Source organism: Chiloscyllium punctatum, chromosome 9 (genome assembly GCF_047496795.1).
Source record: "Chiloscyllium punctatum isolate Juve2018m chromosome 9, sChiPun1.3, whole genome shotgun sequence".
Classification (NCBI taxonomy): Eukaryota; Metazoa; Chordata; class Chondrichthyes; order Orectolobiformes; family Hemiscylliidae; genus Chiloscyllium; species Chiloscyllium punctatum.
Genome location: NC_092747.1, coordinates 115,278,444 through 115,304,319, shown reverse-complemented (window position 1 = coordinate 115,304,319; position 25,876 = coordinate 115,278,444). Strand labels below are relative to the sequence as shown.

Below are 25,876 nucleotides of genomic sequence, written 5' to 3'. Positions count from 1 at the left end.
ATAAACTTAAATAAAACGGAATTCACGAAAGCAGAGGTGATGTTCTTGGGACATAACATCGGTCATGGAAGGTTGACCCCACGGGACGCAAAGACAAAGGCCAGCGATGAATTTCCACAACCAACCTCAAAGAAAGAGGTGCTTCAACTTTTAGGACTCAGTGGATTCTATCGGACGTTTGCCCCAAGCATCAGCAGTGTAGTGGCACCGTTAACCAATTTGCTGAAGAAGAACACAAAGTTTCGGTGGACAGAACCGTGCCAGGAGGCATTCGACCATTTGGAATCAATATTAACCACCAAACAACTTTTAGCTACACCAAACTGTTCAAAACATTTCAAAGTCACCATTGATGCTAGTGACATAGGAGTTGGAGCTGTACTCCTACAGGAAGACGAGGATGGGATTGAACTGCCAGGTGGTTACTTTTCGAAGAAGACCAACATCCACCAGATGAAATACTCCACTATCGAAAAGGAACTATTGAGTTTGGTACTGGCCTTACAACATTACAATGTGTATGTTACAAACAATGTGTCATATACATTTGTGTTCACTGACCACAATCCACTTACATTCTGAGAATGCTTTAAAAATAAGAATATAAGACTATTTTGTTGGAGTCTTATATTACAGACTTTTAATTTAAAAACATACATGTTGCAAGTCGTAAGAATGTAATCACACATGCATTATTGCGGATTTAACTGATAAAGTTTAGATGTGATTTGTATTTTTTTAATGTTTTATATATATAAGGTATATGAATAAGTTAAGGTGAACTTATATTAAAGTTATCTGTATATTAGGGTAATGTGTTTTTTTAAAAATTGGAAGAAATGAAACCATCTTTTCATTATGATGCTTCATTTTTCTCTTCAGGCGGGAGTGTTATGAAGATGTGGGTGTACTGTACCTTTCAGAGAATTAAAAGCAACAGAATTGCCTGACAGAACAAAGTGCTCTGAAAAAAATTTAACATTTGGTTGAGCAACTTGATTAGCTGATTGCCTAGAAACGACAAAAAACATTTGAATTAGGCCAATCAGTTTAACTTATATCCTGAAAAATACCAAACTCCATTCCAGTTTGAACTTAGTACATTGACAATCTAAAAAGCCAATGACGCAATCCAATGCTTTGGATGTATAAGGCCGGAGTAAATTGAACAGTTAAGAGGAGAACTGCCAATCCACCAGCATGTAAAAAGACTGCCTGAAAAATAGCTCTCTTAAAGGTAACTTTATCAATCAGTAATCTGTGGAACAGAATCCCCAAGAAGTAGAAAAGAAGATCGAAATACAGAGAAGAACCAAAAGCTGCGTGGTATTGAGATAAGAAGTTTTGTTTTCTAAATCATATTCGGGAGTTTTATCGGACTACTATTCTAGAAGGGAAGGTAAAAGGTAGTTTAGAGGAAGGAGTTGTAAATAGTTGTTAGTTAATTATTCTCTGTTATACTTTAAGGAATAAAGTTGTTAATTTTTACTTTAACTAGCTCTTGGCCTCTCGAATTTTCACTGATTACTGCATCGGATAAATCTTTTCTGTATTGCTGTTTTAAATTCAGCAGGAGAGTTTACCCCATGTTGTAACTGAGGCCTGATTAATAAGTTTGCAGACGACATGAAGGTTGGTGGAGTTGTGGATATTGAGGAAGGTTGTCAAAGAATACAGCAGGATGTGGATGATTGGAAATTTAAGCAGAGAGAATGACAGCAGTTGGAGTTTAATCAGGACATGTGTGAGGTGATGAATTTTGGGAGGTCAAATGCAAGAGGGAAGTATAACGTCAATGGCTGGATCATTAAGAGCATTGATATACAGAGGGATCTTGGGGTACAAGAACACTGCTCCCTGAAAGTGGCAATATAAGTGGATATGTGGTAAAGAGGCATATGGCACATTTTATCAGTTCGGGTATTGAGTGCAAATGTTAGCAAGTTATGTTGCAGCTGTATGAAAGCTTTAGAGCATTGAGTGCAGTTCTGCTTGCCACACCACAGGAAGGATGCTGAGGCTCTGAAGAGGGTGCAAAAGAGATTTACCAGGATGATGCATGGATTGAACTCTCTTAGCTACAAGGAGAGGTAGGCCAAACTTGAATTGTTTTTGCAAGAGCATCAGAGGCTGATAGGCAATCTGGTAGAAGTATATAAAATTATGAGAGGCATGGATAGCGTGGATCATCAGAATTTTTATCCTCAAGATGGAGATCTCAATTACTAGGGAGGCATAGGTTTGAAGTGAGAGGCAAAATGTTTAAAGGAGATGAGTGAGGTAAGTTTATTATATAGTGGATGGTAGAAGCCTGGTAGGCAGGTTGGTAGAAGAGATATGACAGTGGGGCAGCACGATGGCTCAGTGGTCAGCACTGCTACCTCACAGCACCAGGGTCCCAGGTTCAATTCCAGCCTCGGGTGACTGTCTGTGTGGAGTTTGCACATTCTCTCCGTGTCTGTGTGGGTTTCCTCCGGTTTCCTTCCACAATCCAAAGATGTGCAGGTTAGGTGAATTGGCCATGGGAAATTGCCCATGGTGTTAGGTGCATTAGTCAGAGGGAAATGGGTCTGGGTGGGTTGCTCTTTGGAGGGTCGGTGTGGACTTGTTGGGCCGAAGGGCCTGTTTCCACACTGTAGGGAATCTAATCTAAAAAAAAATTTAAGAGACGTTTAGACAGTCACGTGAATGGGCAGAGATGAACTATGAACTATGTGCAGGATAGGGCTAGTTTAGAATAGCATAGTAGTTGGCAGAGACATAGTGGGCCAAAGGGCCTGTTCCTGTCCTGTAATGTTCTGTGTTCAATGTTCTATGTGATGGGAACCCGCCACGGTAAGTCAATGGCAGCCTCTAACATCAACTTGGGCATTGTCAGAAATTACCAGTCTACAGTGTGTGCCTGCCCCTCAACACCTATGTATACTAGTGCTCATTTTGTATCAGTTCCCTGTTTGTACCTGACCCCTGTGTATATTATCCATTAGTATTTTTCAGTAAACATCCACAAGTCATTTTTGATTAACCTGCCATAATTTCTCAGTACAGGAACCTGATAACAAATGGTCAGGGCAGCAGCAGTGATAACACATTCTGGTACTTTCCATTACATTACCTTAGCCTTGAGATCTCATGTGATTATCTCTGCGTGAACACTGCTTTCAACTAGAAGCACTAATTTGTAGAAGTGTCTCTAAGGTTAAGTCATAGCCAACAACCCACTTTGACTTGGAGTGTGGTCACTGAACTCAGTGAATATACCTGAATATTAACATTATGGTACCTTCCAGCTTCTTTCATTTTCTCATAACTGCTGTCAATGTTTGGTACAGACCCTATTTATACATGTAGACAGTTATTTCCAGAACATGACTCTTGAAGTTACAGCAGTGAAGAGGGAGAAATTTGCATTCATTATTAATCCTAGCAGCTGCCTGGGGATGAAATCACATTACTAGTCCAGCTTCAATAGGTTTACCTTATTTCAGTTTCACTTTTACAGTTTATGATCGGGCAAGCTACAGGATTAAACTGCCAATATAACCCCTGGGGTTTCCTTCAACCCAATTGATACCAAGAAGCGAATGAAGAAATTAATAAGAAACAATGAATGAATTGATGTTGCAGTTATGCGAATGAATGATACTAAAAATAAAACAACAGGTTTTTTTATACTGGAGGTGGGACTTTTATGGGTGTGAGGGAGCCAGTTGGGATAGGGGTTAAGGTCTCAAACTGGTTTGGATTTATTATTATCACATGTACCCATTAACAATGAAAAGTTTTGTTTTGCGTGCAGTACAGGCAGATCATTATCAAAGTACACAAGGGTAATAGAACAGAGCAAGGAATGCAATGATATGGCTGCAGAGAAGGTCACAAAGAGCAAAATCAATATTTAAATTTAAAATTTGAGAGGTCCATTCGGAAGTCTGTTAACAGAGGAGAAGTTGTTCTTGAACCTGTTGGTACATGTGTTTAAGCTTTTGTATCTTCTGCCTGACAGAAGAGGTCAGAAGAGATGATAACCTGGGTGGGAGGGGTCTTTGATTATGTTGCTGACCTCCCAAGGCAGCAAGAAGTATAGATGGAATGAGGTGGCATTTTACTTCAGGTGGTGGATGATTCTCCCATGTTTAAACCAATCTTTAAGTGGCCAAGTAATGCCCACACAAGGCAATTCGCCACATGTGGAAGCAACCAGGAGTACCCTGGTACAGAGAAATATAGACCAGTTCTGCTCTCACTGGTCTTTGTGGAATAGACAATGCCAGAGATAAAGCCACAAGGCAAAAGAAATCACCCTATTCGTATAATTGTATAATACTAATGTCAGCTGTTTTGTGACCAATTGAGGATGGCCTTTGTGACAATCACAAGAAACACTGGGATGATTTTTCAACTTACTCTCCTGTTGTTAAATCACCATTGTCTAGATTAGAGTGGCGCTGGAAAAGCACAGCAGTTCAGGCAGCATCCGAGGAGCAGTAAAATCGACATTTCGGGCAAAAGCCCTTCATCAGGAAAACAGGCAGAGAGCCTGAAGGGGTGGAGAGATAAATGAGAGGAGGGTGGGGTTGGGGAGAAAGTAGCATAGAGTACAATAGGTGAGTGGGGGAGGGGATGAAGGTGATAGGTCAGGGGCGGGGGGAGGGTGGAGTGGATAGGTGGAAAAGAAGATAGGCAGGTAGGACAGGTCATGGGGACAGTGCAATCACCATTGCAGACAGCACACTCTTGACACAGAACTTATTCCCAAGGTTTGTAGATGTTGCACTGGAACTATTTAACCAAGCTTGATTAACCTTTAATTACTTATTTACTTGTGGTGGACAGGCTGCTGATTTTGATGTCTGCCCAGCCTCAGCATGACGTGGATGAGCTTGGTGTGGGTGAAAATGTGCTGGGCTAAACACCCACCCTATGTTACATGCGTTGCTCCCACTGAAGAAAACACCTTGAGGAGTTATGCAATTTCCAGTCCATGAGTGTGGGAAGGTCAGGTCCCAGCGCAAGAGGATACTGATGATACAATTGAACAAAATCTTGCAATTAAGATATTAGAACTGCATAAACTTCAGTGGAAAACATGGAGGCAGGATGTGAATGTGGTGAATCACTGGGCACAAGTAGACTGAAGCCAGGGAGGGGGTAAGAATCATACAAGAATGCTGAGGTTGTCCACTAAGTTAAAGAGAAGAACTGCAGATACTGGAAATTTGAAACAAAATCAGAAATTGCCAAAAAAAACTCAGCAGGTCCAGAAGCTATGTGGAGAGAGAAAAGAGAAACTGCTGGGAAAGCTCAGCAGCATCTGTGAAGAGAAATCAGAGTTAACGTTGCAGGTCCAGTGACCTTTCCTCAGTTCTGCTTCTGAAACAGCAATATCTGATTTACAGCATCTGCAATTGCTTCAGTTTTTATGTCAACAGAGAAGCAGAGTTAATGTTTCAGGTCTGGTAACTCTTTATCAGAATTGTTGGTCGCTAGGAAAATCTGGATGCGCATGCTGAAGACAGTCTTGAGGGGATGGGGTGGTTGATGGGGGAGGTGTTAAAGGAGTCCAGAGGGAGAGAAAGAAATTAGGCAAACAAAGGGATGGATAACGTTAAACCAGGGAAGCTGCTAACTGGGACCATAAGTAGGTGAAAGGGGATTGGCTGTGATGAAAACAACATTTGCAAAGACAAGTTCTAGGGTGTGTGGAGAATGAGAAAGGACATGGAAGAAAGTGTTCAAGCCCTTAAACTACTGAACTTGATGTTGAGTCCAGAAGACTGCAGGGTCCCATAGTGGAAAATGCAATGTTGTCCTGAGGGTTGTACACCTGTTTTGCTGCAGTTACTCAGGTGGTGTCTAGGAAATATGCTGATTGGCATGCAAGGAGAAATAAGAGAAAGTGAGGACTGCAAATGCTGGAGAGTCAGAGTTGGAAAGCTTGGTCCCCTGGCTAACCTGCTAGAATTTCTGCTGTTAATGACAAAGAATATAGAAAAGTCCAACTACAAATTGTTACAGATGTTTGTGCAGATCTTGGAACCATCTCCTTCCCATTGTGGTCAACGTCATGAGAACACTTGTAGACCCGACTTGCGCTGTCTGATAACCAATGTCTCAGATTTCATAACAGCATGAACTGAAACCACGCCAATCCCTAGGGTTGCAGCGGAAGACCAGACACAGGTCTTGAAACCTCAACTTGTTACTATTCAACCCACAGTCTTCTGCAGTGTGAGCTCAGACTGTTGCCACCAGACCTGCAGAAACAATTACTCAAAAAGACTTGAAAATTTCCGAGGTGTGTCTATCAATCTGTGATCTGACAGCTTATTAGGATTCTTGAGCTGCCACCCTCAGGAGAGTTGTAGCTCCATGGAGACAGAACTGCTCTCCACTCCTGCTCTCCGTGATTGCCACTATGCCAGTGTCCTTGTTCTTGCCTGCAAGTTGGACTTGCTAGGTCAAGAGCTGCTCATTGCATCCTATGTGACAATGTGCAATCTCCCTCACTGACAGTCAGCAGCTTTTCACATTCATATAACATTGCATTAGAGCCCTAGACCAGTTACTGACACTCTCAAGACAGTGACAAAGGAAATGCACCAAAGGTGATCTGCTGGCTATTAAATGGAATACTGGATGTTTTGCTGGCTGATGTTTGTGTGACAATGTTATTTTGTGATGGCTTTTACGATAGGTTTGTGGTCTATTGGACAATGTGATGGCTCATAATTGAGTGACAATAAGACGAGAGACTGTTACAGAGCAATGAGCCAGGATTGTAACCCCCTTCGAAGCCAGTGTCAACTTTTGCGATCACATTCGACCCATTTGGGGCATGGATGTGCCAGTTGTCTCCCCTTTCTTCCTACTCCTGCTTGGCTTCCTCATTTTAGGATAGCTGCCAAATGTACAGCCGCAGCATTGTACCCCAGTCATGCTGCAGATTTTATGTTATGACATCTGTACCCCAGAGGAAAAGGTGTCATCAAAATCTGTGAAATCAAAATTGACACCTTCCAGTTGCAAACTGTGCCAACTATAAACTAACTCCCTCAAATAAAAGCACTGTTAATTGATACAAAGTGATAAATGCAACACAAGAGTTAATAATGCATTGGCTTACAACAAACACTTCCATCAACACCAATAGGTACAGTAGAAAGTAATCAGCAACACTCTAATAAGTTGAAAACTGCTTTAAATATTGCTGCCATGGGGTCCTCCCTGCTACAGTGTACACATTTAGTGTGACTGTTAAGAGAGAGTGTTACTGAGAGTGGTGAGATCCAAAAGGCCATTGTTGCACGTTCAAGGCTGATAGCTCTTCTATATTCAGCAGCACCACTGGGAGATGGTGGCAACTGCCTGTACTGCAACCACCTATTGGCTCAGATTGAAGAGGGACCTGGGAATGGAGGAATGATGGTGGATAAAGCTCTGAAGAAGCCATTAATAGGGAAATAATTGGGATGGAGGTGGGAAAGTCGCAGGGTCCCACTTGTTGATTAAATGCACACCACTCCCCCGCCGACCAAACATGCCCAACATTAACAGCTGATGGCACCAGAGAGAAGTTATTGAATTACAAACTATGCTCACAACTACTCCAGCTGATGCCGCCACAATGCTCAGTATTTGTCAGAGTTTGAAAATGGTAAATGTAATTCTCTAATATGAGGATTAACATCCTAAATAGAGAACACTGAGATCTACTCTAGCTCATCAATCCCACTTAGTTCAGGTTAAGTTCTATTCTCTGGGACACATTTGGAGAAATCTGAATACTCATTGGATTTGGAATTAATTTAGAAAATTGGAATTTCCTCAACATGACTGTATTCAGCTATCAGTAGGTGTCAGATTATCTACTGATTCAAAAGGGCATGCTATTTCTTTGTTGACAATTGTAAATTTCTATCATGCCCATTGTACATGCCCCTTTAAAAAAAAACACATTAACAGAGTTTTTTTTTCCAGATGTCAGACAATAGTGTTTGTGCCTCTTAATGATAAGCAGATGAGTTCTTACCATTTATTTGATAAATTTTCCACAGATAATTTAGGAAACAAAATACTTTTTAAATGTCTTTCAAACTTTTTCAAATTTATGTAAATGACTTTGATGAAGAAGTCAAAGATAAATGACTAAAGCTGAAAACAAAGATAAATTATGAAGAAGCCATAAGGAGGATACAGGGGGATGTAGATAAGTGAGTTGGCAAATATTTGGCAAATGGAATATAATAAGGGGAACTATGAAATTGTCTACTTTGGCAAAGGGAATAACAAAGAAGCATATTATCTAATGATGTGAGATTACAGAGTGGGATCTGGTGTCCTTGTGCATGAATCACAGATGCTTAGAATCAAAGAATCCCTATAGTGTGGAAACAGGCCATTTGGCCCAACACGTCCACACCGACTCTCCAGATAGTAACCCACCCAAATCTATTCCCCTATCTGATTACTTTACATTTGCCCCTGATTAAGGTACCTAACCCACATATATCTGAACACAATGGGCAATTTAGCATGGCCGACTCACCTAACCAGCACATCTTTGGATTGTGGAAGAAAACCAGAGCACTCGGATGAAACCCGCACAGACACAGGGAGAACGTGCAAACTCCACACAGATTGTCACCCGAGGCTGGAATTGAACCCGGATCCCATGCGCAGTGAGGCAGCAGTGCTAACCACTGAGCCACCACGCCACCTGTTAGTATATAGCTATGACAAGTCATAGATGCAGTAGCATATCAAAGGACACAGGTGAATCCAGAAGAAAGAATTTTCCAGTTTCAGAGTGTTTTCACTCATCTGGCATTGCGTAGATATTAACCAATGATCTAAATCTGCATGGAGCCTTTCTAAGCATCAAGAAGGGTGAAGCTTCAAATGGGTGAATCTCCCTTGGGAATCGAGATTGATGAAGTTGTGAGACTACACCCTTTACAAGGAAGGAACCCCTTGTGTCAGCAGGGACAAGATTTGGAATGAGGAATCTTTTAGAGAAAATTCCCTATGTGCAGGATCTACAGGCAGAAGAACAACTGCTAAGATCCAGTGCTGAAGAAATTATACTCTTCAGCAGAAACTCACAGACACCAACATTACAGTCAATGAGCAGCTACCATTTCGGTGACACATTTGTTGAATCTCTTCACAAAGTTAATAAAGCCATGTACCTTCATTTAATGACCAATTAACTTATCTATATGGTGAGTTATGAATTATAAGTTAAGTATAAACATTAACATTATGCCACACTCAATGCAGTGCCTCCCACAGCAGGACATCTCAAATCTTAACTTCACTTGTTGCCTCAGAAAAGATTTTCTTCTTAACGACTACAAACAGAATTTGCAGTGTTGGGAAAATGGACCTTGTTTGGTAAATAATACTTAACTTCAAAAATTGTTATGTTATCATCATGGGCAGGACTGAAGCATAATATACATACACTTTATAAAGGACAGAACTGAAGCTGGTTGTGATAGAGAAAAACAATCTGTATATTGTAGTGCATGACTCTTTGAGAGATTTCTGTCACTGTTGTGGATTAATAAAGCAAACTAGGTTCCAAGTTGTATTCACAGGACAAGTCAGCAGGAAACAAAATATGTCTTTTTATCTTTTTACAAGACCTTGATTTGGCCTGAGTTAGAATGCATCCAGTGAAACAGGGGAATAGAAAGTTCCGTGAGGCATAAAGTGTGCAGAAAGTCTAAAACTTTAATTTTTATTTCTGACTGCTAATTTCCAGCCATAAAGCAAGCTAAAATCCCCTATTTGTGAATTAACCAGCATGTAAGCTTCAGATATTTTTTGCCTTAAGTCCGCAATTCAGGCCATTTGTGTGTTTCACGTTAAAGCCTTGCAAGCAGTTTGATGTAATAATATCTTTGTAGTATTGTCAGTCAGGATCCATTTAAGTAACTCTTGGTATTTTTGTGCAATGCCATCAAAAAGTAAATCTCTTGTTGACAGTTTTGTCTATTGCGATTTCTATGATTCTGTACCTATGTTGTTATCTTCTTGTATTTTTCAGGTCTGCGAGGAATTAGCATTGATTATGACCAAACTGTTACTGCTTCACCTGGTGAGAATATCACATTAAAATGCATCCTGAATGGAGGAAATTATACTACAATTGTGCAGGTACAGTGGAGTAACGAAAGCAATCATGACTCCGGTGCGTTTCTAGTTGCTAATCATCGATATGGTAGTTATCGCACCATGGAATCTGTAAAGTTTGAATCAACATCACCAACCAATGGAACAGGAAACATTCATTTCACAAACGTACAAGTGTCTTCTTCAGGAACATATACATGTACATTTATCACTTTCCCAACTGGAAGCCTAAAGGCATCGACTATTCTCACTGTTCTTGAAGAAGGTAAGGCATTCAGCTTATATAACTGCCGTTGCTTGGTACAGACTTTTATATTCTAGTAAGGATTGTTCCATATATTAATGTGAATTACTTTTCTTCTCTCAAGAATAAAGGGTAATATTTGATAAGATGAGAGAATGGAAGGTTTTGGTGGACTTTCTTTGATGTTTTTTTTCCACAAAATCAGAGAATGCCATTGTGCAAAAGGTCAGCAATCAGCCCATTATATCCATGTTAGCTCTGATTTTTTTTATTCATTTGTGGAATGTGGGCACTGCTGGCTGGTAAGCATTTATTGCTCATCCCTCGTTGCCCTTGAGAAATTGGTGGTGAGCTTCTGCCGTCCATGTGCTGTGCATTGACCCACAATGCCCAGAAATTCCAGAGAACTCCAGGATTTTGACCCAGCGAGCGACAGTGAAAGGATGGCAATATATTTCCAAGGTGGAAGTGAGGACTGAGGATGCTGGAGAGCAGAGTCGAGAGTGTGGTGCTGGAAAAGCAATATGTATTATCTACAAGATGCACTGCAGAAATTCACCAAAGATCCTCAGACAGCACTCATGCCTGCTTCCATAGAGAAGGACAAGGGCAGCAGATTCATGGAACCACATGCAAATTGCCCATCAAGCCGCTCACTATCCTGACTTGAAAATATATTCGAGAGTGTGGTGCTGGAAAAGTACAGCAGGTCAGGCAGCAGCCGAGGAGCAGGAAAATCGGCGTTTCAGGCAAAAGCCCTTCATCAGGAATGAGGCTGGGAGCGTTGGGGGTGGAGAGATAAATGGGAGGGGGGTGGGGCTGGGGAGGAGGTAGCTGAAAGTGTGATGGGTAGATGGCTGTGCGGGTAATGGTGATAGGTCGGAGAGGAGGATGGAGCGGATAGGTGGGAAGGAAGATGGACAGGTAGGACAGGTTATCACTGGAAGGTTGGAACTAGGATAAGGTGGAGGGAGGGGAAATGCGGAAACTGGTGAAGTCCACTCTTTATTCAAGGAATGCCGATTATTGAGGTGGGTACTTGAAAGTTTGTTGTACTTACAGTTTTTGATGTCTGATATGGTGTTGAAAAAGCATTTGTGAATTTCACCAGTTTCCTCCTTTCCTCTCCCCCCACCTTATCCCAGTTCCCATCTTCCAGCTCAGCACCGCCCTCATGACCTATCCCACCTGTTCATCTTCCTTCCCACCTATCCGCTCCTTCCTCCCCTCCGAACCTATCACCTTTACCCCTACCTCCATCCACCTCTTGCACTCTCAGCTACCTTCCCCCAGTTCCCCCCCACCTCTTATTTATCTCACCACCCCTGGCTCCCAGCCTCATTCCCTCGTTCCTGATAAAGGGCTTTTGCCTGAAACATTGATTTTCCTGCTCCTCGGATGCTGCCTGACCTGCTGTACTTTTCCAGCACCACACACTCGAATATATTTTCAAGTGGCTTGATGGGCAATTTGCATGTGGTTCCATGTATCTGCTGCCCTTGTCCTTCTCGATGGAAGCAGGCATGAGTGCTGTCTGAGGATCTTTGGTGAATTTCTGCAGTGCATCTTGTAGATAATACACATTGCTTCTACTGACCATCAGTGGAGGAGGAAGTGAATGCTTCTGGATGTGATGCCAATCAGAAAGGCTGCTTCGTCCAGGATGGTGTCAAGCTTCTTGAATGTTGTTAGAGCTGCATCCATCCAGGCAAGTTGGGAGTATTCCATAGCAGTCCTGACTTGTGCCTTGTGAACAGGCTTTGGAGAGTTAGGAGGTGAGTTACTTGTGGCAGTATTCCTAGCCTCTCAACTTCACTTGCAGCCACTGTGTTGATTCTGCGAGTTCAGTTGACTTACTGGTCAATGGTAACCTCAAGAATGTTGAACATGGAGGATTCAGTGATGGTAACACCATTGAATGTCAAGGAGCTGCAGTTAGATTGTGTCTTATTAGAGATGGTCATTGCCTGGCATTTGTGTGGCATGAATGTTACTTGCTATTTGTCAGCCCAAACCCTCGATTTTGTTCAGATCTTGTTGCAATTGAATAGGTATTCTTTCAGTTTTTGAGGAGTTGTGATGATGCTAAACAACGTGCAAACATCAGCGAACATCCTCACTTCTGACCTTGTGATGGAGGGAAAGTCATTGATGAAGCAGCTGAAGGTTGTTGAGACTACAACACTACCCTGAGATGCTTCTGCAGAGATGTCTTGGAGTTGAGATGACTGACGTCTCACAACCAAATCCATCCTCCTATGTGCCACAATATGACTCTAATCAGTGGAGAGATTCCCCCCTGACTTCCCCCAGTCTATTATCCAATTGTTCCCACTCTCTGATCTTTCTCGATATTCTTGTTCATAATGCTGTAAGTTGGTTAATTGTGGCCATTCTGCGTTCCTGATCCTGTGGTTATTGGTCGCATTGTACAAAAATGCTACATTTTGCTGACAGTGGAGATCATTCCAGAATCCTCCTCGGATATGAGAACCTAAAAGAAGCAATAAAGAAATAACTTGAACTAAAAATGTGTATGCTCAAGCTTTTTGGCATGGTGTGTGTGATTTGCAAATTTTGAAGTTTAGAGTTCATTGGTCTGATGTTATCCTGCACCTAAAGAGGTCCAATGCTGCTTCCTCTTCTTTTGCTCCACTGACTAAATCAATAAATAGGAGAAGGTCCAGCAGCATTTTAGAAATACTGTGTACTGTCACCCTGCTCTTCCTAAAGTCAAACTGTCTCTCCCTCTTAAATGTGTCAGTTGGAGAATCAATGGTTGGAAAATTGAGCAGCAGGGGAGGGAGAGAGTTGCAGGATAATGGATGCAATGCTCATTGGCATCAATGGTGAAGATAGACATGTTAAAGTTTGCTGTGGTTAACAAGAGCCAGAAATCCCTGAAGGATCACATTCTGATGGACATGGGAGCAGGCCACCCATTTGTGACCAGTGTGTTTACTGGTCTGCTCTAAGGTATTCCTCTCACTGAGTGCTCCTGCAGATTGTTTGACTGGAGCAACAGCTGGGAACTGCCAGTTATTACACATGAAGGAACCCTGTCAAATCCTGGCAAATCTCAGACAGTTGCTGTCTGATTAATCTGGCAGCTCTCTTTCCGCTGTCTACTTAAGACCATAAGCAATAGGAACAGGAGCAGGCAGCTCAGACCTTCTAGTCCGCTCTGCTGTTCAGCAGGATCATGGCTAATCCAACATTACTCCTATCCATCTTCCTGCGTTTTCTCTATTCACACAATCTGCCCCTTCCTTTTATTTTCTGGTAACAATCAGCCCCATCACTAACCTGCAGTTAAACCTTCTCTTTTACCTTTTATTGTCTAATTTCAGTGCAACTGAACCCTTGGTCTTCACCCCAACTATTTAGTTTAAAGCCCTATCTACAGCCCTCATCGTCAACTTTCTCTCTGAGCTGCAACAAGTATCCAATCAATTCCAATTAGGAAAATAAAACCCTTTACCCACTGGGTTACTCACCTACTGGGTCTAATATTATACTTTAAATGTGTGTCGGTATCATTTGAGATCAAAAGTCATCCAGTTTGTTTCCTATAATGTGTTAAATAAGGAATACAATGCTAGGCATGACAATAGCCCATATTTATGAGGAAATATGTAACATGATGAGTTGACATTTGTCTTTAGTTAGATGTGTAGTATCTCTTAAAATGCAGGTCAGTGGAAAATCATTCAACGTGTAGTGTTTGCCAGTAACCTGCATTTTAAAGTTACCGTAAAAGTTAACCGTTTGACACTCCACATTGCAACCTCATGTGTGACTCAGCTTTTTGGTTTGTGTGAAACTTTATGATGGAAATACTCTTGCATAAGGGCACTTTTGCTTTTAATTTTTTTGAGTCTGGCCAGTTTTTCAAGCCACATAGCATTTAGATCTTTTTGTAAACTTGCTGCGCTGCAGTGTTCAACATGAAGCGTGGCCCTGGTGGTACTTTCCAGGCTTCTGCAACTAGACACACTTGTATTTAACAGAGACATTGGCAGATGATCTCAAACAAAAGACTAGGATCATGATTTACAGGACAGAAGTGATCCACTCACTCCTGCAGGCTTCAGAGACTTGTAAAAGAGTCACTTTCTTTAATTGTAATTTTTGCTTCTGCTGTTCTGCCAAACATCACTCTTAAAAATTGTTGTATGTTCCCTGTTTAATATCAAGTGCTACAAGTGTAATTGCAGGCTCTTGGCACTAGGTGGTTCAGTGGAGTAATTTTCTAACATTGTTTTGTCTTTGTTATCTTATCCTTCTCAGAAAACTTAACCACCAAAAAAAAAGAGATGGAATGAATTCAGCACGTTTGTTCTGACCAGTTTTGTGCACTAAATCTGTTTCTATAATGACATTTGGTGTTTATTTCATTTGGAGATAAAATAGGCAAATAATCATGTGAAATGTAATGTAGTCTCATCTCATTAAAATTCCATAGCGTACATTTCCTGTCTAAATGTGACAGCCAGTTTTGCACAGCAAGTTCTCCCAAGTAGCAAATAATCTGCTTTCATGTAAAGAATCTTTTACTTTTCAGGCAGTCCTTTTGAGATCAGGAATGACTTCCTTCCAACCCATGAAGTGGCAAATCATTCCAGTGTATGATCAGCATGTCTCCATCTCTGGGGAAAGTGGTGTGTCGTGCCTCAGGCTGATGAGATGTTTGGAGGTTTCTGAGGTCTCTTTTGTGCCTCTACTTCACCTCTGTGTGTTCCCAGATGTGTTTGATAGCTTCTTGAATGGCTCCTTCCATTCTGGTAAGATAAAGCTGGGGCTTCAACAAGCTGACAGAATGTTTCGTATCTTCGTGGATGCTTTGAGGACATCCCTGAAAGGTTTCTGCTGTCTTCCTGAGAGAGAACAAAAATGGCCAGAACAAAAACCGAAGTCATTTGAAGGGTTGATTTTTGTTTTTGTTGGTGAATTAGGTTTTCTCATAAGGACAAGATAACAAAGACAAAACAATTAGAAAATTCAAAAACTTGAAAATTACTTCACTGAACCACCTAGTGAAAAAAAGCCTGCAATTACACTTGCGGCTCTTCATATTAAATAGGAAATATACAACAATTTGGAGGCGTTGACATTTGAACACCTTTTTTGTGATCACATTACCATGCGAAGTCCTTTGAGGTATTTGCTGTGTCTTGTCCAAGTCTGTGAAGCCTATAGCAGTGAGTGGATCACTTCTGTCTTGTAAATCATTTTGTTTGAGATCGTGGTTCTGACTTCTTTACTTGGCTGAAAGCTGAATAGGCCTTTTGGAGATAATGATGAATTTTCTCTCCTCATAAGCAGGAATGGTGCCCATTTTTTAAAACTGAGCGTGGCTCTTGTAAGAAATTAGGTCATTTTCAGAAAGTGTGCCAAAGAAGGACACAACCACAGAAAAACAAAAGACCAAAAAAACTACTCACACAATCGCTTAACATCTTCACTAGAAGGTAAACCCTCAGTTTCCTTAATGGAAATCATTGACCCAGATCAAACATTTCAGCATGCAATGTGCATCAATGTGCCTGTCACAAATGTCACAATCAGACAGTCTAGACAACACAGGAAAAGGTCCTTTAGCCCATCATTTCCATACTGGTCATCAAGTGTCTATCAACTTTAACCCCATTATCCAGGTTCATATGCCATGATGTGTCAAATGCCTATCTAAATAGCTCTTAAATGTCTTGAGGGTTCCTACCTCTACCAGCGTTGTAGGAAGTAAGTTCCAGTTATCCACCACCCTCAAATCCCCTCCAAATCTCCTGCTCTCTGCATTAAAATAGTGCCCCTAGTTATTTAACCCTCCACTAAGGGGCAAGTTTCTCCCTATCTACACTATCAATGCTCTTCATAACTTTATATACCTCAATCAGATCCTGTTTCAACCTTTTCTGCTCGAAAGAAAGCAACTGCAGCCTATCATAGCTGAATAGCTCCAGCCCAGACAACTTCCAAGTGAATATCCTCACACCTTCTCAACTGGTATCCAATAGTAAAGCAACCAAAACTCCACATGTGTTTAAGCTGAGATTAGATTCCCTAGAGTGTGGAAACAGGCCCTTCCACCCAACAAGTCTATACCGACCCTCCAAAGTGTAACCCACCCAGACCCATTCCCCAACCCAATATTTACCCCTGGCCAATTGACCTGACATGCACACCTTTTGCATTGTGGGAGGAAACCACACAGACACGGGGAGAATGTGCAAACTCCACACAGACAGTCACCCAAGGTGGGAATCAAACCAGAGTCCCTAGCACTGTGAGGCAGCAGTGCTAACCACTAAGCCACTGTGCCACCCTGGACGTAACAAATGTTACTCAAAGCTCCATCATGACCACTTTGCTCTTGTATACAAGGCATTGATAAATAAAGGAGGAGAAAATGTGGGCTGCAGATGCTGGAGATCAGAGTCGAAGAGTGTGGCACTGGAAAAGCACAGAGGTAAAAACAATAACTTCAGATGCTGAAAACCAAATACTGGATTAGTGGTGCTGGAAGAGCACAGCAGTTCAGGCAGCATCCAAGGAGCAGCTAAATCAATGTTTCGGGCAAAAGCCCTTCATCAGGAATAAAGGCAGTGAGCCTGAAGGGTGGAGCACAGCTGATTAGGCAGCAACCGAGGAGCAGGAGAATCAACATTTCGAACATAAGCCCTTCATTTGGAATGATGAAGGGCTTATGCTCGAACCTTGACTAATAAAGACAAGCATCCCATTTACCTTTTTAATGCTTATCCAACTGTCCCTCCAATCCTCTGTACTTCCTCGGGTTTCACTGTTCAGTGTGTACTCTCTTGCCTCGTTAGTCCTCCCAAAATGCATCCCGTCAGTTTTCAGGATGAAATTCCATTTAGCATTGTTTAGCAGCACTGAACCTGTAATACATCACTGAACACAGACTTCTGGTAACAACAACATCCTTCAATTATCACCTTGTGCTTCCTGCAAATGTTGGATAAAATTGCCCAAGCTGCTGTGGATGTCATGGGCTCTTGGCTTCTTAATCAGTCTGCCATGCAAGATCTTGTCAAAAACCTGGCTGAGGTTCATACAGACCAAATCAATTGCACTCCCCTCATCTACATAGCTCTCCAAAATATTCATTCAAATTTGTTAGATGCAAGCGTGTCAAGTTAGAAATCTGAGCAAGTGTCACACCTTTACTGGACAACAAGTCTCTGTTGAAAAAATGCTTTTACTAGCAAACAGAAATGCAATCACATTGTCTAAGTGGCATTACACTTAATGTCAAAGTGTGCTACAAGCAACTGTCCAACATGGAGACACCAATTACTAGAAACTCTGTAAATACTTCACAACAAAGGATTTTCACTGCTGAGTGGGAGAGCTTATATTGACCTCAATCTTATTCAAAAGGTGGAAGAGATTAAACAGTTAAGTAAAAAGGAAAAGTTTGAAGAAAATTTTGCCAGGCTCCATAAGTTCACATCAGAACCTAAACAAAAAGTAGAATCACCTAAAGGCACTTTCATCAAGTGAACAAAATGTTCATACCATCAAAAAGGTAACTACAGCAGTATGGCCGAAATATTTTCCACTGCAATCAAACTGAAGAGAATTCAGATTCCAAATGGTAACCAAGTTCAAAATAAAGTCCAAACTAAGAGGCAGTAACTACATTGACTACAACTCATAAAAGGATATATAGTAATAGACAGAAAATAGATGCATCTGCAACTATACTGAGACATTTGTATCTAAGTACATTGAGCGATTGCTTATGACAATTCATGTCAAATATTAATGGCTGAGGTAATGGAGAAGTGTTAAGTTCAACCAAAATATCTGATATCTGCATCTTACCATAAATAACCACCAATGACAATGAAGGATATCACATCAAGCAAGAATGAATGTCCAGGTTGAGGAAGTCAGCAAAAGTCAGTGAGGGGATAACAGAGAGGCTAAAAAAGGCAAGAAGGTGAAGTAGGAAGTCTACTCAAGACACACAAACCAACAGGTGGAATAAGAATCAAATTCCATTGACATAAATTGACAATGTAGTGCAAAAAACTCCATGGAAGACACCATTAAGAAGAAACAAGCAACATGTGAATATCCAAGGTCCTCAAAAGAAAACATTGTTGACTATAGCAGGGGCCACACCAAGACCTGAAAAGAATAAGCACACACGGTCAAAGTTCTGTGTAACTGAAATACAAGAGATGAATGATTAAGGTAGTGGATGAAATGTTGATCAAGTAGGTTGTTGGTGTCGACAGAATAGATTGAATATCCTCCATCTGCAGACTGACAATTTTGTGACTCTATGAATGTGAGATTAATGACTCTCAAGTTTAAGAGGAGGGCCACAGACTTCAGACCTTTGGGAAGACAACCCATGTTAACTACCTTCTCCCTCACAAACTCCATTCTCCCTCACAAACCCCTTCTCCCTCAGAAACCCCCTCCTCCCTCACAAACTCCCTTCTCCCTTACAAACCCCTTCTCCCTCACAAACCCTCTTCTCCCTCACAAACCCCCTTCTCCCTCACAAATTCCCTTCTCCCTCAGAAACCCCCTCCTCCCTCACAAACTCCCTTCTCCCTTACAAACCTCCTTCTCCCTCACAAACCACCTTCTCCCTCACAAACCCCTTCTCCCTCAGAAACCCCCTCCTCCCTCACAAACTCCCTTCTCCCTTACAAACCCCTTCTCCCTCACAAACCCTCTTCTCCCTCACAAACCCCCTTCTCCCTCACAAATTCCCTTCTCCCTCAGAAACCCCCTCCTCCCTCACAAACTCCCTTCTCCCTTACAAACCTCCTTCTCCCTCACAAACCACCTTCTCCCTCACAAACCCCCTTCTCCCTCACAAACTCCCTTCTCCCTCACAAACCCCCTTCTCCCTCACAAACTCCCTTCTCCCTCAGAAACCCCCTTCTCCCTCACAAACTCCCTTCTCCCTTACAAACCCCTTCTCCCTCACAAACCTCCTTCTCCCTCACAAACTCCCTTCTCACACACAAACCCCCTTCTCCCTCACAAACTTCCTTCTCCCTCAGAAACCCCCTTCTCCCTCACAAACTCCCTTCTCCCTTACAAACTCCCTTCTCCCTCACAAACCCCCTTCTCCTTCACAAACTCTCTTCTCCCTCACAAACCCCCTTCTTCCTCACAAACTCCCTTCTCCCTTACAAACCCCTTCTCCCTCGCAAACCTCCTTCTCCCTCACAAACCCCCTTCTCCCTCACAAACCCCCTTCTCCCTCACAAACTACCTCCTCCCTCACAAACCCCCTTCTCCCTCACAAACTCCCTTCTCCCTCACTAACTCCCTTCTCCCTCACAAACTCCCTTCTCCCTCACAAACCCCCTTCTCCCTCACAAACTCCCTTTTCTCTCACAAACCCTCTTCTCCCTCACAAACCCCCTTCTCCCTCACAAATTCCCTTCTCCCTCAGAAACCCCCTCCTCCCTCACAAACTCCCTTCTCCCTTACAAACCTCCTTCTCCCTCACAAACCCCCTTCTCCCTCACAAACCCCCTTCTCCCTCACAAACTCCCTTTTCTCTCACAAACCCTCTTCTCCCTCACAAACCCCCTTCTCCCTCACAAACTCCCTGTTCTCTCACAAACTCTCTTCTCCCTCACAAACCCCCTTCTCCCTCACAAACCCCCTTCTCCCTCACAAACCCCCTTCTCCCTCACAAACTCCCTTCTCCCTCACAAACCCCCTTCTCCCTCACAAACTCCCATCTCCCTCAGAAACCCCCTTCTCCCTCACAAACTCCCTTCTCCCTCACAAACTCATTCAACCAATTCCAAAAAGTACATGTTTGGGGAGAATAGTGAAAGTGCAAGATTGTTTGAATTTGTATAGTCAAAAATTTGATTAGATAGTGTAGAGGTAAATGTAAAGATGTATGCAAATGTATAACAATATAGTTATAATAATTAGGGAAAAACAATTGGTGGAAGATGCTGCATAAGAGTATAAACAACACTAGATTAAAGGCTGTGATATTATCACCCCATTGTGATAATATCATGGAGAATTGATCAGAGTAAATAAGGCTCTTGTAGGATACTGACCAGAGACTAATATGAACTTTACTGACTCTTTAGTAACATAGGTCATATTCATGTAACCTATGAATAGTTCTTGAAATGCAATAAACTTCATATTACTTACTCAAGAAGACTCTTTGAGTTGGACCAGAAAGGTATTACTTTAATTCACATCAGATCACTTCAGCTTGAAAGGGCTCACACAGAAAAACCACAGAAACGATGTTAGAATTGTATGCTTAATATGCTCTTGGCATTTTATTTGGCCTCTGATCTCTGATCAACTCTATTCCTTTTGAATGCAAGACAAGGCAGTGGCCTGAAATTCTGGGGCAAGTAACACATCTCTTGACTAGCCAAAGCCTGTCAACTGGTATATAATAGTAGCAATACAACATGCATTGCGACAATTAGTGAAACCCCCATTCACAGTACTTTCTAAGCCTGTGACCCCCTACTATCTAAGACAAGGACAGCAGTTGCATGAGGATAGTACCACGTACCAGTTTCCCTCCTAGTCACATATTATCCTCACTTGGAAATATGTCACCATCCTTTTATTTGTTGTTGACTCAAAGTCCTGCAACTCTCCCAATGAGCATTTGTAGGAATACTTTCGCAAAATGAATTGCAGTGATTTATAAAGGCCAATCACCTTCACATTCATGAGGTCAATTAGAGGTGGGTAATAATTGCTCGCCTTTGTTCATAATGCTGATACTGCAAGAACATCTTTTTTAAAAAAAAAACTGTCATTTTATAATAAAGCTGCAACTGTTACCATTTTCCATGAAAGAATTAGCTAACGTGAACATATTGTCCGACAATATTAACTTGGTTCTATAGCGAGTAAAATGTGCTGTGCTAGTTTGCTTTTCATTTTGGAATGAAATGTACAAGAGAGCAACAAAGTCAGAAGTAAGAAGTCAGGAACTGGCTGAAATTCACTATGGGATTAGACTGATTTTCTGTCCATTAATTCAAATATACAAAAAGACAGCTGCTGCATGTGTGTGATGTCCCTCGCCTCTTATTTTACCCAAATATTACAAAAACGTCCAAACTCAGCTGGTGAAAAATGGATCATAGAAAAAAATGATCAACTTTAAATTCTGATAGATAGATTACTCAATTTGTTGAAATAGTCTCGTTCACTTATAGTTTCTGTTGAGTGAGTAAAGAAAGCAATATTATTATAGAAAGTTTAAATATTAATGTTTAGAATAGAGATTTCATTTGTGAACAGTTGTTAATAATAATTGAGCTTTCAGCTCTCTCCATTGGGAGTTTATTTTCCCATTTCCATTCTTGCCATGTATGTAAGAACAACATTATATTCATCAAATGACAGTGAACAATATGTGATGAAGGATATAAAGTTTTTGGAGTTAGATTTAAAAATAGAGAAAGATGGGTGTTGGGATCTTCAATGAGGTGCTTTTCATAAGGTAAGAGAACAGAGTTAGGAAGTATTTCTTAAAAACAACATTTGGCATACAGTAGATGATTGCACACTCCTGTGGTGTTAATGGAAAGATGCTTATACTGTTGGATTTAAAACACAGCACCTTTGTAAGAAATTGTTGGAAAAGCTCAAAGGTCTGGAAGCATCTGTGGAGAGAAATCAGGGTAAATGCTTTGAGTCGAGTGACCCTTCCATCGTTCTGAGGACCCAAAACATTAACTCTGATTTCTCTCCACAGATGCAGCCAGACCTGCTGAGCTTTTCCAGCAACTTCTGATTCTGTTTCTGATTTATAGCATCCACAGTTCTTTATGTCTTTAAACTTGTTCTCAGTTGAGACAACTGAGTAGAATTGAACATGTGTTATTAAGTTCGATTCAGAAGTTGTGTTCAGAAGCAAGTATATGTTCTCAGCTAAGTTAGACTTTAGGGCAACTCAGGGAATCAGTCAACTCAGCAGAAGGGGTTAGTTTGTGAATCTTCCAAACCAGGAGAGTTTGGTTAGAAATCAGCACATTATTAGAACCGAGAAGGTTTAGCTTCTCTAATATATGGAAAAGTTCACTTAACTAGGTTTAAAAAGGACTCATTAAATTATTTCCTTAGTCTATGGCAAAGAAACTGTAATGTGCTAGTTCAGTAAAATCCTAAAAAGTTGAGATGGGATATAACTTCTCTGTCATGGGCAGATTGAGAGGAACAAAGTTGTGAGGAAAATTATAGGTCATGTTATAAGCATTGTGAAAACGTGGATACGAAATTGACTAAGTGATTAAAAAAAGTAATGGTCATTGGATATTTTTCAGGCTAGAGAAAGTTTTAACAAACTTTATCAACAGCATTATAATCTTTTATAAAACACAACAATTCATTTTGTAGAGGTATTCCCACAAATGTTCATAGGGAGAGAGTGGTGGGATTTTGAGTAACCAACAAATAAAAGGATGGTGACATATTTTCAAGTCAGGATAGTATGTGACTTGGAGGGAAACTTTAACGTGAGGCTATCTCATGGCAGCTGCTGCCCTTATCCTCAGCAATAGGGGGTCATAGACTTAGAAAGTACTGCCGAAGGGGATTTCACTAATTGTTGCCATACATCTTGTGTTAGCCCAGGTTTCAGTATCGGGATCCTTGCTTTTCCTAATATATATTAATAATCTGGACTTTGGTGTGCAGGGGGCAATTTTCAAGTTTGTAGATGACATTAAACTTGGAAGAATTGTAAAGTGTGAAGGAGAATAGTATGAAATTCCAAAAGGAGATTGACAAGTTGGTGGAGTGAGCAGATAGGTTCCAAATGAGATTCAATGCAGTGAAGAGGGAGGTGTTGCACTTTGGTCAGAAGAACATTGAAAAACAATGTAAAATAAAGGAGACAATTCTAAAGGGGGTGTGGGTGCAATGTGAACTGGCTGCATATGTGCACATATCATTGAAGGTGGCGGGACAGATGGACAGCAGTTAATAAAGAACACAATATCCTTACTTTTATTGATAGGATCATAGAATACAGGTGGGTTCAACTGAGGCTTTCAAGACAGCATTGAATGGTTATTTGTGCAGGGATAAGGAGGAAACACAGAGATTACTCAAAGATAATAGATACAGTACAGGCATAGTGGGATGAATGGCTTTCATCTACACTCTAATAATTCTGTGATTTGGCATTGAGAAGTAGACTCACAATTTGTTTGCTGTATGCTGTAAGATCAATCAAGTTGTTCTCTGCATTTTGTTCTTTTTAAAATTTCTTTTTTCTCATAAAATTCTGTTTTGTTGTCAATTAAAGTCTGCATTCCTTTATAAATATCTTAGTGGCTAACCACTATATTAATTAATTAAACCGAATGAAGAAGTGAAGTCTATGAATCCATGTTTCATTTTGGGCTCTGACTTGTCTGATCATAACAAATGCCACAAAGAGTTTAATAGTGTGTCCAAAACAAGGAAGTAAAATAATTGTAAAATGTTATTATACTTAGACGGACAATGTGACAGATGTGATAGAAAGTTGTTTCATGTTACAAAATAATGTGTGGAGTTAATATGCACAAAAGAATTCATTTAGCCCATTGCCTGCAATCAAAGATGTTTCTGTGCAAGTGAGCGGCTGGGTTTGAATATGGGTTGGTATGATAAAAAGGAAGACCTAATTGGGGCAAAATCCAATCAGTTCACAATGGGTGCACATACACAACACTGAAAAAACAATAATTCACAGTGGTCACGTACAAAAGTGATAAAATAATTCAAAATGGAATTGGAAAGGAAGCCGTCCAGTGTTGATTGTTGAGAAAAGGTAGGAAAACTTGACATCATTGTCAATGAACCGCGCATTGCAAAACTGCAAGTTTACCACTTAAGTGCCACTCAGAAACTTTTTGTAGAGCTGTACAGGCAGCCTCTAGGTTTTGTGATGCAGTGTGCAGTGTCCCTGCCTCTGAGGCAGAGGCTCTGTGTTCCATTCTTACTGCAGGACATGATGGCCAAAAGAAGCGTGCTCATAACACAACCACACTGGTTGCCTCAGCTTGGAAATCCTTTCAACATACGGCAGCAGGCAGGCAGGAAGTGGAAGGGATTCTGGGTCAGTGTCATAGAGGCATACAGTTCTACAGCACGGAGATAGGCCCTTTGACCCAAACTGGTCCATACTGACCAAAATGTTGGTCTACGCTAACCCCATTTCCCTGCACTTGACCCATATCCTTCTAGTCCTTTCCTAACCATGTACTTGTCCAAATGCTTTTTAAATGTTGTTAATGTACCCGCCTCAATGACTTCTGCTGGCAGCTCATTCCATAGGCATACCACCCTCTGTGTAAAAAAAAGTTGCTCCTCAGGTTCCCTTTTATTCTTTCCCCTCTAACCTTAACCTGATGCCCTCCAGTCCTCGATTCCCCAACCCTGGGGAAAACATTGAGTGCATTCACCCTATCCATGCTTCTCATGATCATATACACTTCGATAACATCTCACCTGAATGGTCTGGCCCTAATTCTCAGGCCATGCCCCCTAGCTCTACAATCGCTCACCTGTGAAAATAGATTATCTTTACCTACCCTATCTTTTCCTGTTAATATCTTGAAGCCATTGATCAGATCACCCCCTTACCTTCTAAGTTCCAAACACGGAGGAGAAAGAGAGGACTGCAGATGCTGGAGATCAGAGTCGAGAGTGTGGCGCTGGAAAAGCACAGCAGGTCAGGCAGCAGGAGAATCGATGTTTTGGGCATAAGCCCTTCATCAGGAATGGCACCCAAGCCTATTCTTGATGAAAGGCTTTTGCCTGAAACGTCAAGTCTCCTGCTCCCCGAATGCTGCCTGACCTGCTGTGCCTTTCCAGTGCCACACTCTTGATGAAATTCTAAACACGCCTAATATGTAATCTCTCCTGAGCCGTTAACCTCTGAAGTCCAGGTATCATTCTTGCAAAAGTCCGTTGTACGCCGTCGAAGGCCAATATACCCTTCTTAAGGTGTTGGGCCAAGATCTGTTCATTTTCAAGATGGCAGCAGAGTAGGGGTTGAGCCCGAGGCTCCTCCACTCCCATCAGCTTTCTTTTTCTTTTTCTTTCGTTTTCTTTTTCTCTTAGTTTTCTTTCCTTTTAAGCCTGGACAGTGGAGGGTGAAGGAAAAGGCCTCCAATGGTAGATATAGCTCCACCCCAGCCCAGGATGACCAGGCAACCAAGGTGCAGGTCCCGGACTGACTTCCTGGCCTAGACCAACAAGCTAGGCCGAGGTTCCAAGTCCGCACTGAGGCTCTGCTGCCTAAAAGAGGAAAAACGCGGTGTCGACCCAAAGTGACAGTCTCCCGGTGTGGCGGTCTTATCCCCACATGGAGCTCTTCTTCGTCTTCAGCACCCATATATTCCTGTGGCCTTGTCCAGGAGTGGAGGTCTCGGTCCAGAATGGCGATCTTCTTCGGTGGAAGCTTCCAGCCCAGTGTTCCAGCAGCCCGGTGTG

At 41.6% G+C, this 25,876-nt stretch overlaps 1 protein-coding gene across 1 annotated transcript in view; it reads left to right on the top strand.

Annotated features, from left to right (window-relative positions):
- LOC140481034 (T-cell surface protein tactile-like) overlaps window positions 1-25,876 on the top strand; it is a 110,316-nt gene that overhangs the window by 34,976 nt on the left and 49,464 nt on the right. The window contains exon 2 of the mRNA XM_072576631.1: window positions 10,055-10,405. Coding sequence (XP_072432732.1) covers window positions 10,055-10,405 — 351 coding nt within the window. The remainder of the gene's footprint in view (window positions 1-10,054; window positions 10,406-25,876) is intronic.